At 65.2% G+C, this 14,458-nt stretch overlaps 1 protein-coding gene across 3 annotated transcripts in view; it reads left to right on the top strand.

Moving 5' to 3' along the window:
* PARVB (parvin beta) overlaps positions 1 to 14,458 on the top strand; it is a 56,612-nt gene that overhangs the window by 34,755 nt on the left and 7,399 nt on the right. For all 3 annotated transcript variants that reach the window (XM_054695988.1, XM_054695987.1, XM_037513403.2), the window contains exons 4-8: positions 3,505 to 3,607; positions 5,124 to 5,264; positions 6,495 to 6,610; positions 8,060 to 8,118; positions 10,441 to 10,460. In XM_054695988.1, coding sequence (XP_054551963.1) covers positions 3,505 to 3,607; positions 5,124 to 5,264; positions 6,495 to 6,610; positions 8,060 to 8,118; positions 10,441 to 10,460 — 439 coding nt within the window. The remainder of the gene's footprint in view (positions 1 to 3,504; positions 3,608 to 5,123; positions 5,265 to 6,494; positions 6,611 to 8,059; positions 8,119 to 10,440; positions 10,461 to 14,458) is intronic.

Raw genomic sequence — 14,458 nt, 5'->3', positions numbered from 1 at the left:
GTCCGATGACCCGGCCCCCATGGCCCCGCCAGACCAAGATTGACGTTCACCCCGGCCTCCTGCACCTCAGGCGGGAGCGAAGCACACAGCATCACCCACTTTGGTGCAGCTGCGAGGAGCTGCTGGTCACCCCAGCTTCTGCGTGCGGTGGCCCCACAGGAGCCAGCCAAGTGCCCACAGGTCAGGGACAAGTGTGGGGGCTACGCCAGGATGAGTCGCTGTCTCTCCTGCTCCTCCCGGTCCCACCACCTCGGCTTGAGCCCCGAGGAGGGGCCTGGTCAGCTGAGTGTCCTTCGTTCGCCCACCAGGAGGGCCCCCACAGCCTCCGGCTGCTCCTGTGGGTTCAGGTGAAGGGCCACCTCACAGGGCATGGGGTGTTTGGGCTGATGGGGCTGTGGGTTTGGGGGCGTTAATGCCCCTTGAAGCAGAGAAGGGCTGCGGACGGGCAGGGCCGGTGAAGGAGGCCTCTGCCCTGCTTCCCCAGAGACAGGCTGGAGCTGCGCCTACCCTGGTGCCCGCCTGGCTCTACAGTCCCCTCATTCTTACCAGTTTGGGGGGGTACCCTGGGCTCTCCTGGGAGCCAGGTGGGATGGGCTGAACCTGTGCCCCAAAGGTGTCGCACCCTTGCCCCTAGAGCTTGCGAATGTCGCCTCGCTCTGTGCGATGTTGCAGACCTGAGCCCGGGGACTGCGTCGGGAGATGCTCCGGGAGGCCCCGGCGGGCCCCCAGTGAGCTCATGAGGGTGGGGGAGGGAGGCTGGCTGCGGCCTGTGGCAGGGCCCGGGGCCAGGATGCCCAAGACCAGCCCCTTGACATCAGACCCTGAGACACGTCCTCGGGGCAGGGAGAGGAAGCTCCGGCCCTGTGGGCGGGAGCAGCAGCCACAGGAAGCGACGGCGCCAGGTTGACTGAGCCCCTTCGCTCTCTGCTGCCTCCTGTGCTGCCGCCGTCCACGGGCGGGCCAGTCTCCTAGGCCAGCTGCCGCCCTCCAGCATGTGTGTCCCGAGTGGGGAAATTCTGGAAGGTTCTGCCTGCTCACATGCAGGTCACATCACAAGGCAGGCCGGGAGTGTCTTTTTCACTTTACGGAGCGTTTTCCAAATAAGCATAAACACGTGGTGGGAGAGACAGTGGCACGGCCGGCGTGGCGGCTGCGGGGCGGTGCGCTCCAGCGAGGCTCCGAACAGCGGCGTGTGGGTGGCGAGGGGAGGCAGAGCGCCGGCGGCTGGTTCTTCCTCCTCTGCCAGGTGTGTGGGGCCTGAGTGTGAGGCCCTGGCATGGCTTGCAGTTGGGGTTCGCTGACATCAGCAGACTGTCAGCCCCTCCTTTCCTGGGGTGGGAAGGAGCTGGTGCCAAGGTCAGAGCGGTGAGGGGTCAGCTGGGCCGGCACCTTGGCCCGCAGCCTCTTCCTCGCCGGCTGTGCTTCTGCCCCAGCACCCTGTTCCTCCCCGACCAGTGGGGTGAGGCCCATGGGGCCAGGAAGAGCATGTCCTGGGGGCCCCGGAGCCAGACAGACTCACTGGGGTGGTGTTTCCAGCGCCCTCCAGAAAGTGCTGGAAAGGCCTTAGGGGCAGCAGCGTGTTCGGTTCCGGTGGAGGGCGGCTTCACCACAGAAACTTCTGACAGCCCCAGATCCAAGTCCGCTTCCGGACAGGCCCCCCCGACCCGCAGGTGGCCGCCTCCGGCCGTGTCATCTGCGTGCGGCCGTGCCTGGTGTCACTTCTGTAAGCTCTTGTTGATGCGACGTGGCTTCTGGCCCGTCCTGGCTTCCAGGCACGCCGTCTTCTAGGGCAGCCTTTCCTGGAGTCCAGTCTCCATCCGCCGCCTTGCGGTGGGCCCCGGGACCGATTTGCCCGCCCCCCAAACGGCATTTGCTTAATGATCCTGGCAAGGAGAATGACCGGCCGGAGAAAGGTCCCCTGTGAGTGCAGATTCATGTCTCGTTTCCTGGCGACTGGAAAGACCCTTCCTGGTGGTAGGTTCCGTTTCCTTCCTGGCCTCTTCTCGCGCAAGAAAATCAATGGCGTAAAAATGATCCTGGGCTGGAAGCCGGCCGGCCCCGGCAGCGCCCGAGCCCCGACGTCCTGGGTGTCTCAGGCCGCGCGAGGCTGCGCAGGCGGTTGGCTCGGCACCGCGCTGGCCTCTGGGGACAGGCTGCGGGTCCTGGGGATCAGGAGGAACTGACGGCAAAGTAATTTTTAATTCTGGCTAAAGTCAGCTCCTAAATTATGCGCGCAAAACGCATCATTTATTTACATCCCATACATTTGTCTGCAGGATTCAGGGCTTGCAAATGAGTCCACCCTAAAATAATGACCGCTGCTATCTTTAAACTGTCTTGCGAAGCAGGATTAAGACACACGGCCTGGAAGAACAGCGGCAGGTGACTCGTGGTGGGGCGGCCGCGGGCCGTGGCGGGTGGGGGCTGTGCTTGCAGAGCGGCAGTATTTTTATTTGCGTCCCTTGAGGTTTTCCTCTGGTGCATTTATGTGGGGTCAGTCGAGAGTCAGTAAGTGTCCGGGGCACGCTTAGGTTAGCACCACGGGGAGCACCAGCCCTGACGTTGCTGGGTCACACGGGGGCAGGAACTGACCTGTCCTCCTTGCTAATGAAACTGAGGCACCAGAGGCCGCGTGCCCGGCTCAAGGTCGCACAGTCAGCCCGGTGGAGCTCGGTCTCCACGGCGCCTCCATGTGCCTTGGCCATGCTGTTCCCACACGAGGCTCACGCTTGGGCTACGATGGTAGAGGCCGTCCCTGGTGGTCTCCACTGCTGTGTCGTGATGACTGTTCTGTGGCTCAGCCACGTCTGGTTATTGGCTCCCGGTCTGTGGCTGGGAGGCCGGCGCGTGTGGCTGGGGCCCGGGACCAAGTGGAAGGCAAGAGGGTCACCCGGCCCCAGTCAGCCCTGCAAAGGCCCTGACAGAAGGACGGCAGCAAACCCCGGCAGGTCTGGAGTGGAGGGGTCAGAGGGTCAGGCTGCAGGGTGAGGGGTCCAGGAGGTCTCTGTGGCCTGGAGCCTATCGTGGCTGCTGTGTCATGGGGCCAGTGGGGGCGTCTCTGCCTGGCCCCAGGCTGCTCCGGGCTTCCCGCCTCCTGTCCCCTCACGGCTCCCCGTTTTCCTTGCATGGCGCGTCCATCATGCTGTGGCCATCATGGGCTGCGCCACCGCCTCCCCATCCCCAACAGCCTGGACCCCACCCTGTGCACATCCCCGAGACTCGCAGGGGCTGGGGCTGGCGTGGCCTGTGTTCGCCTGAGAGCAGCCGGGAGCTGCCATTTCCAGGCCTTTCTGGCCAGGTCTGCGGCAGTGGCTTGGGCAGCCCTGGCCAAGTGGAACCCGCCCCCAGGGCCCACCCTCCGAGGGTGTTTCCTCTGCGCGTCCTGGTCCGTGGCTCGGCTGTGTCTGACACACCCACTCACCCTGGGTGACCGCTCATGCCGTGGCCCCCAGGGCGTCCAGGAGCCCTCCGGCCCGCAGCCTGAGGCCACCCGCTCTCCCGCAGGTGCTCATCGACTGGGTCAACGACGTGCTGGTGGAGGAGCGGATCATCGTGAAGCAGCTGGAGGAGGACCTGTACGACGGGCAGGTGCTGCAGAAGCTCCTGGGTGAGCCCCGCTGCAGAGGGCCGCCGCAGGGGCGCCCACACCCCGACCCCGCCGTTCTCCAGCTGCCGACCTGGTCACACGGCCAAGCGGACTCCAGGTCGCAGCCCTGAACCCTGAACCCTGGCTCCCAGTGGCGTCCCCGGCCCCGCCCGCTGCCCCCTGTCCAGCCCTCAGCCATGGGCTGCAGGCAGCTCACCCATGGCTTCCCGAAGTGTCCACTACATCTGTGCACTGAGACCGAGGGGGCAGAGCTGTGACCCCCTGACGGCAAGGATGGGGCTCCTTCTGCTGGAAATGTTGGGGAGCTGTGGATAGTATTTGTCTGAATCGGGGGGCCCTCAGCACCATGTGGAGACCCCAGAAGGAACAGAGCGGGGATCCAGGGGTGACACGGGAGGGACCCCTCATACCCCTGCACATGTTCTGATTCGACCTCACGCACAATAGATGCTTCAAAGGGGCCAGGCCAAGGGGAACGGCACGGGGCTGGCGAGGGGCAGGGGTTGGGGTGGCTGCGAAGCCCCAGGGGCAGCGTCCAGGCAGCGTCAGGGGAGGCTGTGTGAGGGCGGGAGGGGGAGAGGGAGGAGGAGCTGGCGGGATGGAGCGGGGAGGGGCCGGGCCTGCACCAGGGCGGTCACGTCCAGCCTGGTAGACAGAGGCTTGTATTCCGAGGGACAGGAAGCCACGGGAGGTTTTGCGCGGGGCTGTGACATGATCTGTGTCAGCCTTTGAAGGTCACTGGGCGCCCGGGTGCAGAGAGCAGGGGAGGGTCCGCTCGCCACCAGGCGAAGCGACTCGGGCAGGATGTACCTGAAAAACTAAGACTGGAAATGCCGCCGACCTGCCCCCGCAGGCCCGCTCCCCGGCCAGCACTCCGCACTCGCCACGGTCGGGACGGCAGCAGCTGAGGGGCCGCCAGCAGCCGGCCCGGGGTGTGGTCGGGATGGGCCGGGCTGTCCGCTGGCAGCAGCCCCGCCCCTCAGCGTCTGCCCAAAGCGCTCGTTCAGAGAGAGACGAGAGTCCCCAGGGCCACCGCGGCCGCTTCTATCCACCGAGTCTCGGACACAGCCTGGGCCGGGGGCCTGGGGAGGGTCAGGAAAATGTGTCCGCACACGCGCACTCCCGCCATAGCCGCACTCGCGTGGAGCGGCGCAGCCGGTGCTCAGGGAATAAGTCAGAAGGGAGAGACGCACGGGAGGCCTCACCTGAGGGGCACAGGGAACCGGACAAAGGGTCGGGCAAAGCTGAGTCAATAATAAGCTGTAACATCTCCCCGCACAACTGAAGCACTGGGAGGGGCCCTGGAAGGGGGGCCCAGTGGGACGTGGAGGACCGTCGGGGTGCTGGGGGGTGGGGTGGAAGCACGCCCGGATCTGAGAGCGCGGTCCTGTCCCTCTGCAGCCGGCAGCCCCCGCTGAGACCGCCCGCCCCACCCAGGGCCAGGAGAAGGGGGCTGGGAGGGTCCCGAGGGGCTGCTCCCCCTGACGCACTGCCCTTGCCCTTGGCCTCTCCACAGAAAAGCTGGGGGGCTGCAAGCTGAATGTGGCCGAGGTGACACAGTCCGAGGTCGGGCAGAAGCAGAAGCTGCAGACGGTGCTGGAGGCCGTGCGGGACCTGCTGCGCTCCCACAGCTGGGCGCCCCAGTGGACCGTGGACTGTGAGTGGCCGCCGGGAGAGCAGGACGCCGGTGACCCCCTCCCTGGAGCTGGCTCCTGGGACCAGGCCTGCCTGCCTGGCTGTGCCCCTCACCAGAGCAGAGAGGCACGGCTTCCGGCTGGATAGATCTGGGGGGGCCTCTGGAGGCAGGATGGGGAGAGGCTCTTGGGGCTCTTGGAAGGGGCCCCGCCCAAACCCAGGGACACCAAGGCCATTGCCGTTTTACTGCCGGCCCAGCAGAGCAGGTCGTCAAGCCCCGGGCGAGTCCGAGCCCGCTGGCATCAGGACCGCGACATCTTGGCAGCCTGGCCAGGGCCGGGAAGGTGCACGGGAACCCACGCGCGGCCTTGCTGCCCTCCCCAACCCCTCCATGCGGGCAGGCTTCGGAGGACAGGGGCGCTCTGCTGTGGCCAGGACTCCTGCCCCTGGCTCCTTGGCATCAAGGCCTTGGCCTGCAGGCCTGCTCACGTATCCGTGGCTGTGCGTGAGGGCTCACGTGAAGGTCCACACGCTGGTCCATGGGCTGGTAGACTCGGGGATGGCACGGGAGGCCCAGGCAGTGGGGGCATCCTGCACGCCCCTCCCCCAGCCGCCCTCCAGGAGACCACCAGGTCCACTGCCTGGCGGGGCTGCCGCTGAGCACCCAGTACTGTGACGGCCGTGGCCGTCCTGGTCTCGCCCTGTCTGTGTGCTCATTCCACCCTCCCGCCCCGTCCTGCTCCCTATCACTGCCCCCTTCAGCCCTTTCCAAAACATCGTGCTCTTTTTTTTAAAGATTTATTATTTATACAAGCACTGGGCACAGTCGGAAGCGCGGGAGGGTGAGAGAATCCACCGGAGCCAGAGCGGGGAGCAGAACAGGCAGAAGGACCGAAGTACAGTGCTGAGGGGAGCAGCGGGCGGCAGGAGAGGTCTGTCACGCCATGTGGGACCTTCGCTGGTGGCCGGGGATCGAACCGGCGCTGCAGAGGCTGCGGGCAGCTTCGCAGCCCAGCGCTCAACCGCTGCGCCACCGGGGAGGCCCCAAAACATCATGCTCTTAAAGTCAGCTCAGGCCAGCAAGACAGTAGACACCAGAACCCCGATGGACTCTGAGGGACCCCTCTCCTGACTTTTCCGCCCTGGGGGTTTTCCTGAGGTTTTAAGTCGACGCAGCCCTTGCTGGCTTTTGGACGGGGCCGGGGTTCCTCTCCAACCCGCTGAAAGCCGCCCCTTTTCTCCTCCCCCAAAGCGATCCACGCGAAGAACCTGGTGGCCATCCTGCACCTGCTGGTGGCGCTGGCCACGCACTTCCGGGCCCCCATCCGCCTGCCCGAGCACGTGTCCGTGCAGGTGGTGGTCGTGCGGGTGAGTACTGGCGCCGGCCGCTGGCCACCCCTGCGGCTCCCCTGGTTTCTCCTCCGCTCCCCCCGCGAGGCCACCTTCCACGTCTCCCTCCTGACGGAACGTGGATCCGCTGGCTCCGAGATAAGTAGCCGTGGCCGGGACAACGGACTGACTTGCAGAGAGGCAGATCCAAAGGCATGAGGGTGTTGAGGTTTCAGTTTCCGTATTTTTGAAAAGAACGTTTCTCTCCAAAGCCAATAAGTAGGAAGCCGCCCCCCTAGAATGTGCCATTGCTCGCTGCAGAGGCTCAGACAGGGGTGAAGGGGACGCCCAGGTAGAGCTGCCCACCGCCGCGTCCCTCCCCAGGGTCCTTCTCCCGGCCTGGAAGGCGGCTCCGGCCTGCGGTCTTTGTGCCGGTGCCAAAGCTCCTTCCTGCCCCTCCCCTGTTCCAGGGCGCGGGCTCTGCCCTGGCTCTGTGATTGCAGTTTTGTCCGTACAGTGCATGTGTATTTGGCACCTACTGTATACCTGGTACTCGGCACTGGCTGTCAGGGACACCCACCGAGGAAAACGCACCGGGCACGAAGGCTCCTGCTGTGTGGAGGTTGTCCTGGAAACCTGGGTGGACCGTCTCGGGCTGTATCGGGCTTGCCAAGCCTCCGCCCCTGGTGGCTGCGGTCTGCCAGGCGCTGGCTGCTGTGGGCTTTTCTAAAGCTGCATGCCCCGACGCCTGCACCCCCAGTGGGCTCTCTGGGGTGGGGGCCCTGGTGGCTGGTGATTCTTCATTCCCAAGAACCAGTGGGGGGTTTCCTGGCTCAGGAAAGGTGGGAGCTGGGGTCTCGAGAAGTGTCCTCAGTGGTGGTCACACGGAAGGGAGAACCCTGTGCCTCTAGGGCTTCAAGTAGAGGCTCCCGGGTGGCGGGAGGAGCTGGCCTCTCTGTGGCTGGCTTTCTGTGTCCCTGGAGGACAGCGGTCACCCTGGGCTTCGGCCCCCATCATTGTGGCCCCATCTTCAGGCCCCCTCCCCCGCACAGGGGCCCTGGTCCCAAATAAGGTCACCTTCTGAGTTTCTGGGTGGACATGACTTCTGGGGGCTCTGCTGAGCCCCATGCACACCCACTATCTCAGTGGGTGCCGCCCTGCTATTGTGATGCTCCCTCGTGCTCCTGGCCTCTTCCAGCTGCAGGCCTTGGGTGCCTCTGGGAGCTGGAGCCCTTCTCCCAAGAACCCCACCACTGCCAGTTCCAAGAGTGGTGTGTCAAGTGGAAGCCAGTTAGGGGGCTCCAACCCCCAACACTGGACAGGTCACCCCCTGGTCAGCTGCTGTCTGCCCTCCCGAGCTTGGCTTGGAGCTGGGCACAGCCCTCAAGTCTCCGGCAGCCTCCCAGCCAGGTTGTCTCCTCACGGCTGGGCCTGCCTGTGCCGCTCCGGCTGCCCAGGGTGGGTTGATTGGTTCCTGTTGGGTTTCAGAAGCGGGAAGGCCTGCTGCATTCCAGCCACGTCACGGAGGAGCTGACCACCACCACCGAGTAAGTGGGCCGGCTCTGGCCACGCTGGGTGCCGGCCCCCTCCCAGCCCGTGTCCCTGCTCCTCAGGGGGCGTCACACAGCCCCGTGCACTCCCTTCAGGCTGTTGACGTTAGAACTGGTATTTGCTGAACCTTCCGACTTTCCATGCCTTGTTTTAGAAGGGGAGCCTTAGGAAGGCGGGGGCTGTCAGGGTTCCCCGGCACCCCAGCTCCTCTGTCCAGCCACACGGACCCCAAGGAGGGAGGGAGGAGCCACACATCCTCTCCAGAGCTTTCCTCCGACAGCAGCCGCTGAGCTACCTGTCGTCTCTCAGTGTAAATGGAGCCAGTTTTAAGTCTGCGAGGCCTCAAGTCTCAGGAGCCCTTGGGACACCCCGACTGGGGTCTTCCGAGCCCACCACAGCTGTGCCTCTTGCTGAGGCGGTTTCAGGTGAAACAGCATTTGAACGCCGAGTGTCTCGGCACCGCCGTCCCCAGCCAGCTGAGCGCGTGGCGTGACTAATCACTGTGCCGTGACTCATCTCTGAGCCCTCAGAACCGGCGCGGTTGAGGGGCCGCTCCCGCGGGAAGCTGTCGGGTAGCAGGAGGGACGGGACAGCCTGATGTGCCTTCACATCTGCTCCAGCATCAAGGGCGGGAGGGCCTGGGCCTGGTGGGGCCTCCGCAGTGGGCGGCCAGTCGGGGCAGGCAGCTTGCCCGGCGTGAGGAGTGGGGAGCAGCCTCGTGTCCGCTGCGCAGCGAGCCCCTGGGTGGGAGGCTCCAGCGGCCACATCACTGTGGGCAGTTCAGTGGGTCAGCAGCTGGGTGGGCTTCCCTGGGGGGAAGCCCAGTGGGGTCTTGGGCTGGTCAGGGCACAGGTGCCTCTGGTGGCTCAGCTGAGACTGGGTGGCACAGGGTGGCCTCTCCCACATCTGTCCCCCAGGTGGCCCCCTGGTGTGTCTCTGATCCTGCTGGACTGGGCCATCTCCTGGGGGCCCTCGGGGTTCTGTGGGGATGAACGGGCAGCTGCAGGCCACTGGGACCCCCCCAGGCTGTGTCCTTGCCTTGTGTGGCCCAGAGCACGTCACAAGGCCACCCCGGAGCAGAGAGTGGGGGACAGCAGGGGATCACACCCCTGCTGGCAGGAACAGCCAGGTGGGCATGGACTGGGAAGAAGCTGTGTCTGTTTGGGGTCTCCCATGGGGCGAGAGGGCAGGGTGGGAGGGAGGGACTCTGTGACCAGAGCAAGAAGCCTCAATTCACAGCAGCGACCAGAGGGCCTACTGTGCGTGATGCTCGCAGGGAGGGGGTCCTAGAGTTGGCACCTCTCCCAGAGGGGTGGTGCTTTTAGCTGGTGAGAAAAGCGTGTCCCTAGGAAGTGACCTCCAGTCCTGGGAGCTTGAGGCAGGTGCCATGCAGCCACGAGGAGGAGGGGGGAGCAGGGCCTAGCACAGGCCAGCTAGTCCCCTGGCTTAGAGTTTCCTCTCTCCCACCCCTCTGTGGCTGGGGCCTGATGGAACAACCAGATGATCTGCCGAAACCACCGAGGCCTGGTCGCCTGCCTTCGGCCACATCTGGCTTCAGGCCTCTGGACACTCAGCCTCCTGGATGCGGGATCCGCCTCAGAGGCATCTTGCCCAGCCCGAGGCAGTGCTGAGGTCACCTCCAGGAAGCCCTCCCTCATCATAAGCAGGAGAGGCTGCCTGCCTTGTCATTCGGGTTGCACCTCCTGACTGTCCCACGTTGGGTGCTCATCATGGCTGTCAGGATGTTGGCCATGATCCTCTCGCCACGCGTGTCACGGGCAGGACCACAGGGTGCTGGTGGCCGAGGGGTGCCTGTTTCTGCATCTCCACGCCTGCACGTTGCAGGTGCTCGAGGCACCTTACTAAGCAAGGACTTGCATCTAGAGGAATCCGGGAGGTGGGTGCAGGAGGCCCCGTGCGCTGGGTGGACTGTGGAGGAGGCCGGCCGGGCCCTGCCCGCGAGCCCGAAGGCAAGTGGCCTGTGGCCCCTCGGATCTGTTAGCTTCGTGACTCCCTGAAAGAGCATCTCTTCACCCCCAAAACTTGGCCCTGGGGTCACTTGCACTCTTGTATTTGAATGTCTATGGGTCAAGGCCTGATGGGGGACCTTCTGTACCCCCCGACTGAAGTGTCTCTGGAGTATGAAAGGGGGATTTAGGGGTTTAGGTAAAGACATGCTGCTGTGCCCCAGCAAGTGCTCAGCAGTCCGTGGGGCCCCACTTTGCAGCCAGAGGGGAACTTGGGCTCCTAGAACAGCCCCCCTTCCACAGCCATGACCTCTGTTCAGCAGCCCCTGACCTCTCTCTTCTTTTTTGTAGGATGATGGTGGGTCGGTTTGGTAAGTAACCAGGTGGGGTGCTTGGGCATGGGGTAATAGAGGTCACTGGTGTCTCCGGGGCTGCCTCGGAGTCCAGGTGCTCTGGGGCGGGGGCGGGGAGTCATACAGGGAGGGCTTGTGGCAGGACCCTGTGAGGGTTTCTCTGCCCCTGAAGCTCTGGAGTCTTCAGGAAAGTGTCGCCCCCGACTCCCCGCCCCCCCCCCCAGGGGCATCGCGGTCACGTGGTGGGGGGCTGGTGTGGGGTGTGGCGGGGTGTGCCTGGATGTGGCCCGGGCTGGGGTGCCAGGACAAGAGGTGGGCTTCTTCCTGGGAAGTGCTGTCCCGAGTCTGCGCCACATCCAGGTGTCCCCTGGCGGGCAGCCCGGCCCTTCACCCTGCTGCTCCACCTGTAAAGAGGATGGATCTCCGTGGGGCAGAAGGCTCTCTGGGGGCGGTGAGGCTGGCGCCGACCCGCCTGCCACGGGGCTGGTTATTGCTGTCAGTGTTCATGAGGCTTCCCAAAGAGGAGGGGGTCACACAGAGCCACCTGTGACCCCAGGTCCATCCGGACACTGGACGCCAGACAGGAGCCGCAGGCTGGAAGCCCCGGCCGTGGCCAGCAGCCGTGGAGCCAGGCTCCCTGCTCTGGGGAATGTCTCCAAGCAGAACGCGCCCCGCCCGGCGCCTGGGCCCCTGGTGACGGCCGCTGTTAGGAGGAGAAACGGAAGTTTCCCTGCCTGGCCCGGAGCGGTCCCCTGGCTGTGGGGTGAGCGCCCACCCTAGTCCTGCAGGGGCCTGGCCGGCTGGCTCTGTGACCTCAGGGTGTTGCGGGACCTGGCTTGTGTGTGGCAGGGCATGTGGCTCTTCATTTGGAGACCGTCTGGAACGTGAGAAAATGCAGCAATTATGCCCTTAAGCTTTAACTAGGCCCCAAGCCGTGTGGGGGAAATTCACAGTCTTCACCATTTGTTTCCTTTTTAAGTAGCAATTCAGTTCTTTTTAATGTCTTTATTATTGAAAAACAAAACACAAAGAAACAGGCAGAAAAGGAAACCTCCTGCACTGGTTGCTGCGCTGTGGGAGCAGCTGAGGGCCAGGTGTCCGCGGGGCAGGCGCCCAGCCCAGCCCTCTGTGGGACACCCCAGGGGCCAGTGTCCAGGCCAGGCGGGCCCTGCCCTGGGTCTGCGTGGAGGCCCTATGGGCCACACCACACCCTGCCGTCGCCTCCTTGTCGCTCCTGTGAGGCTGAGGCCACGTGGGACTGCAGAGGCACGGAGGGGACACGGCATGGCCGGCGTTGTCCGTTTCCTGTGGAGTTCACTGCCGTGCTTGGGGTGGGCGTGTGGAGCTGTGAGGGTGGTCAGCTCAGTGGGGGGCTGTGGAACACGGGGTGGCTGAGAGAGCAGAGCCGGGAGGACCTGGCCCCAGGGAGAGCCGGGGGTGGCGTGACTCGGGGGTTCAGCCAGAGCTGGTCCACGGAACGCCGGGCAGACCGTCCTCAGGGGTGCCCGCCCTGGATGTCGCCAGTGGGGGGCTCTGGCCTGAGTTCTGCACGTGAGCACGCTGAGCTTGGGCGGGAGGGTCCACGCTGCGCCAGGACGCCCCCTCCTGAGCCGCCTCCCCCCACCCCCTCCCCGCTGAGCTGGGAGGGACCGCCTGTCTCTGCCCAGGGGAGCTGGGCACCTGAGCCTCATCTCCATGGCAACGGCTGGCTGGCTGCCTCTCCGCAGGGGACCCTCCTGTCAGAGCCCCTTCTGGGGAGTTTTCTTTTTTCTCTCCTGGCCTCTCTCCTACCCCTTCCCCTTCTGCCAATGAGCTTGTTGGGGACACTCCGCTGGGTCCCCCCCATGCCCCATCCCTGTCATCACCCTCCCCCTGACGCAGCCCCCTCAGCCTCTCTAGAGCGCCGCTGTCTGGAACCCGCTCTGGGGCTCCCGGCCTCCTGGGCATGCTGCTCCCCCAGCTGGGCTGCCCGTCTGCCTCTTCCTGCCCCAGCAGACGCCAAGGCGCTGCCATAAAGCCTGTCTCGGCGCCCCAGCCCTCGGTCCCTGGGCCCCCTCGGTGTCGCAGGGACAGGCGGAGAGCATGAGGGGAGCGGCTGGAACGTAAAATGACACCGAAGCTCCGCCTGCCTCTGAGTTGGGTGTCAGTGGGGAGTGGTGGGGCCCGGGCAGATGGGAGAACCCACACCCCTGTTTCCTTGTCAGCTCAGGAGACCAGGTGGGAGCGTGGGCTCACTGCCCCGGGGCCGCCGGAGCTGCGATTGCACCCAGGGCTTGGGCGCAGTCTTCCAGCTCCAGAGTGTGGGGTTGACCAAATGAACAGCTTTATTTGGACCAAGCTGCCCTCTCTGAAGGCTGCCCCAGTGCAGCCCTGCCGTGGCCCTGCCACGATGCCCTTGAGTCAGCCCTTTCTGCAGCCTTCTCTGGCCTCTGGGGGAGCCTGTCAGCCTGTCCTCTCTTTGCCGCCTCAGTTTACCCCCCTGCCTCCCCACAGGCAGGGATGCCCTCTGCCCCAGAGCTTGTGGGGAGCGAGGGGGAAGGCTGGGGTGGCTGGTGAGCCAAGTGCCCGCAGCCAGCCCCAGCACGTGGCCCTGGTTACCCTCTTCCCTCACACCACGGCCGCGGGAGCCAGGGTCTATTTTTACGCCCGCCTCACAGGAGAGGGAGCAGGTTCAGGAAGAGAAGCCACTTGCTCAAGGTCACGGCAGCCAGGATTTGAACCCAGGCCTATTTTGGTTCCAGGCCGGGCCCAGGGCAGGTGCCGGGACATGACTTTGCTCCGTCCCGCCTCCGGGGCGCGTAGCCGGGCCCGGGCAGCGACCTCCAGGCCCTCGGCCGCCTCCCGCGCCCGAGTGTGCAGCCCAGCGGTGGCCCCGCTAAATATACCCGCTGACGTCAGCGCCTCTGCTGCTCGCGCTGCAGCCAGAGTTTGTGTTCTGCTTTGTAAAGATTTCGCTTTGTTTCCTCCCCTTAGCTGACTCTCATTGAGTCTAGTCTGACTTAGATGATTATAAATATAATTTACAGCTGCTGCCGCAGAAAAGCGGGGGAGGGCAGCCCTCTGGACGGGGCCTGCTGGTGCTCTGGGCTTTGGGGAGACCTGGCTGCACCGCCCCCCCCAGGGGTGCACACGTGTGCCTGCGCAGACCGCACCCCACGTGTCATGCACGCGCACACCCCTTCTCTCCCCGCACCCCCAGACCGGGAGGCGGCTCCCAAGGCCGGGCTGGGGCTGAGACCTTCCTGCGGGCCGGGCCGGGGGACGAGGGCTGGGACACTTTGCCAGGGACCTGGCTCCCCTTCGGGGTAACCACCCGGGACCTGACCTGCCTTCTCCTTCCCCCGTCCACTCGGGTGATGCTAGGCAGCCCCCGTGCCAGCTCCAGTCTGGCTCCTAGTCACCCCAGGCTGCGGGAGGAGGACCTTCCTCTCCCACCCCTTGTGTTTGGGCCCGAGCGCCTCTGCTGGGGGCGCCTCTGCTGGGAGCGCCTCTGCGCACTGACCGCCCCAGGAGCCCTGGCAACTGGGCCTCCCAGATGCCCTCCTCCTCCTCTCCCCTTGCCCTGGCAGCGCCTCCCAGAGCTCTGTGTCCACTGGGAGACCTTGGCCCGCCTGCTTGGGGTCTGGCCTGCCTCCACATGCCCCCACCCCCAGCGGTGTCAGGCTGGCCCCCAGCCCCGTCCCTCCCTGTTGCTGATTCTAAGCCCTGGTGTTGGGGGCCTCAGAGAGGGAAGGTTGGCACTGGGTGAGTTCCAAGGGCGCGCTGGCCTCTAGGGCAGGTGAGCGCTCACCTGGCAGGAGCCTGAATGGGTGGGCATTTGGACTGGCCCACCCAGGGAGAAGGCAGACGTGGGGCACACAGAAGGAATCGCTGCAGAGAGATCTTGGAGCGGGGTCTCTGCCCATGCCTTTGTGCTGAGCACAGCTGTGGCCTGTCCGGTTCAGGGAGCTGGGCGCTGCGGGGAGCAGTGGGCTCGCAGACCCAGCCGGGACTGGCAGTGGACCAGGTAATATGCA

Source organism: Talpa occidentalis, unplaced genomic scaffold (assembly GCF_014898055.3).
Source record: "Talpa occidentalis isolate TD23 unplaced genomic scaffold, MPIMG_talOcc4v2.1 talOcc4.16, whole genome shotgun sequence".
In the NCBI taxonomy this organism is placed as follows: domain Eukaryota; kingdom Metazoa; phylum Chordata; class Mammalia; order Eulipotyphla; family Talpidae; genus Talpa; species Talpa occidentalis.
This window is presented reverse-complemented; position numbering and strand designations above follow the sequence as displayed.